Source organism: Chiloscyllium punctatum, chromosome 36 (assembly GCF_047496795.1).
Source record: "Chiloscyllium punctatum isolate Juve2018m chromosome 36, sChiPun1.3, whole genome shotgun sequence".
Classification (NCBI taxonomy): domain Eukaryota; kingdom Metazoa; phylum Chordata; class Chondrichthyes; order Orectolobiformes; family Hemiscylliidae; genus Chiloscyllium; species Chiloscyllium punctatum.
This window is the reverse complement of record NC_092774.1, coordinates 7,442,475-7,445,605: the sequence shown is the minus strand read 5'-3', so window position 1 is coordinate 7,445,605 and position 3,131 is coordinate 7,442,475. Positions and strand designations below refer to the sequence as shown.

The window sequence follows — 3,131 nt, the reverse complement described above, 5'->3', positions numbered from 1 at the left end:
AGATTGCAATTGCGCTTCTTTTCGAGTAATACAAAATCACAATCGTTGTGCATTCCCTTAAGGATCGACTGCAGTCAATTATCAGAGCTGCCAATCGGCTTTCTATCTCTTTGGTACTGGCACTGACTTTCCATAAATTTCTGTATCAGGTGATAACGGGACCAGTATACACTGAACTACTCGAGTGGAAAAGAAAGAGCATAAGACATTTATTCCACTCTGTGTTTGAAGAAATTGGTGAGGGTGGCGAAGGGGTACATCAAAAAGATCATTAACTCCTTTCGAAACAAATTCTGAGATATTGCATAAATGAAGACGTTGTTGCAGGAACTGAATAACTGAAGTGTGTTGGTCGTCTCTTGGAAGATATACTGTGGGTCACTGAAATCTAATCCACCGAAGTAGCTCTCTGCTTTAAGCCGCATGTAGATGAAATGTCCGACAAGAGGGGACCAAAGGAGGAGGAAGCTGAGAGAGATGGCGAACAGTAGGATGATGGATCTCTTGCGGTGGGCCATCTCCGGGTCTTGTTGCTTCTCTGCACCCCGGAGCCTCCTCCGGGCTCTGTTGGCCACTAGGATCTGTCTTATGGTCAGGACGTTCAACATCAGAATAACGAAAAATGGGAGAAAAGGGGGATAAATCTGAAAGAGCCAATCATAAGCCTGCCAAGCTGGCCAAACGTAGAAGTTGGCTTTGATGTTGCAAAACCACGATATCCCATCTAAAATGTATAAGGGTTCGTAGATAAAGTAGTATGGAATGTTCTTGACGCAGCACAGAGCACAGACAATTCCAATGACCAGAGATGCAGTTTTCTCTGTACAGTATCTGGTCTTCAACTTCTGGCAGCAGATGGCTACGAAACGGTCGATGGTAAAGGCGACTGTTAGCCAGACCGAGCAATCACGCGTGGCATAGACCAGTACGACGCTGAGAGTGCACATAGGAGTGGTCGACAAGACACTTTCCCGGAAATAGATGCGGCTGATTCGATTGAGGATTACTGCGGTGATGATGACAAAGAAATCAGTCACTGCGATAGCCACCAGGTAGGAGGTGATGCATCGGGAGAGATTACACCGTCCTCGAGATAAAATTATGATTGCCAACAAATTGGCTGCGAGATATCAAAAGAGAAAGTTATTATTGAACATAATCAAAACACTGTATGCTGCTTTTTTCAATCTTTTATGTAACATCTTTAAAACATCGGTTTTCCACTCTCTGCCTATCCCGAAACCATTGACAAGCATTGGACGTTCACTACAGCATTATATATCTCTCAATGTGAATCGTCCCATTATTAGAAATTGTTTGCTCGTTAGTGAGTAAACTCCAGTAGCTATTGTCCAATTCAGGATAAATGGAATAATGTGGACCCGATGAACGTATTCATACCAAACCCCGGACACGCTTCAACCCATAAATATTTCCTCACGTTGGCTTTTCACTAGTGGTGTCCCACCCATTGCAATTGTCATCATTTGAATCTTCAGAAGCTCCAGATTCTTGCTACATCCAATCCCGCAATCACACAGAACTGTTCGTAATCACAAGTTAACTTTGTTTGTGTCTCCCGTGTATGCCTCAAATTGGTATTTCTACTTGTGTCAGTGAGAGGTTTAAATAATAAAGCTCTAAACTCTGGAATTATTACCGCAGATCTTCGCTTCTACTCCCTCTTTCACACGTTCCTTTGATCGAACCTTTTTTGCAATATCTCATATCTCACGAAATTGCATTAATTTGGTGTTTGCGAATGGCTGTGTTGTGGCTCGAGATGATGTGAACTTTCTAATAATTGTGAAGAATGTTGTTCTGGCTAATTATTCCAAAAACTTATCCAGAGCATACGAATCCTTGCAACAGTTAAGCAAATTAATGACAGTTTATAAATCTTGCATCGCCACTGACGTCTTTTATATTAAACTTCAGGAAATTCCTACGATCACATTAACAATGACTCCATTCACTATGAAAAATAAATCATAGACAGAGATTGCAATAAGCCCATGCAGAAAGGTATTGGACCACATTATGGTCAACAATTAAAGAATGGACTACAACGCTGGAAAGCTTTTCCTGTTTTGAAGTGGAACTTAAAATGCATCAGTATAACAGTTTAATGTTCATGCATTACCGAGGAAACATCACAGAATCGCTCCACAGGAGGCTCCCAAGCACTGAGGATGTCACCAGGACAGGGGATGAAATGTCTGCAACACAAATTCCCAGCTCGCCGAACAGAACAACAACAACAATGAGCATCCGAGTTACAAATCTTCTCCCAAACTTCATGCATATTCATTCATCCCAGTTCGTAGTTCAGCAGACAATAAACCATTTTTCTATGAGTACATATCATGGAAAATTCAGGAACGTATTTTTCATTCATACTTAAGAAATTGTCAGTACTCAACGATGATATGACACAGCACAGATGGTATGCCGTCTTATGCACTGAACGTCATTTGATATCTATTAATGTCGCATGTTGGAAAAGTTCAGCTATATCCTGAATAGCTGAAAATGTGTTGCTGTAAAAACGCAGCAGGTCAGGCAGCATCAAAGGAACAGGAGAATCGATCTTTCGGGCATAAGCCCTTCTTCAGGAATCTTCAGGGCTTATGCCCGAAACGTCCATTCTCCTGTTCCTGGACTGCTGCCTGACCTGCTGCGCTTTTCCAGCAACACATATTCAGCTCTGATCTCCAGCATCTGCAGTCCTCACTTTCTCCTATATCCTGAATGGGAAAGTAATGCATTTCAGGAAACATAGACTAAAAAAATACTTTTCATGTGAATCAGTGACTTACCAGGGGCGCCAATAGCAGCGAGAATTGAATAGGAAACGACGAAGAAGGGGGCAATGACTGGTTCGTGCATCGTCGCTCAGAAACTGCAAGAGAAGTTGTCGCTGTGGAGGTTTGCTCTGCGACACATTTAAGTGCAACCTCATTCATTCGCTTTGATAATCTCCAGGGGGCCAATTAAATTACAAGATGAATCTTGCTGACAATTCCATGCACAATAAGATTACCTCACTCCTTCATGCCTTTCAACAAAGTGGAGGATTTCGATTCACTTTGGGACAGGCTCGTAATAATTTTAGTGGTTCGTCTGTTCTG

The 3,131-nt window shown here is 42.1% G+C and overlaps 1 protein-coding gene across 1 annotated transcript; it reads right to left on the bottom strand.

The window, feature by feature from the left end:
- Positions 1-209: 209 nt before the first annotated feature.
- On the bottom strand, positions 210-2,889 carry LOC140461108 (probable G-protein coupled receptor 139). Its single transcript, XM_072555871.1, has 2 exons — positions 2,820-2,889; positions 210-1,120 (listed from the first exon to the last, which is right to left on the bottom strand). The coding sequence occupies exons 1-2, from the start codon at positions 2,887-2,889 to the stop codon at positions 210-212; spliced, it is 981 nt and encodes a 326-aa protein (XP_072411972.1).
- Positions 2,890-3,131: the final 242 nt, after the last annotated feature.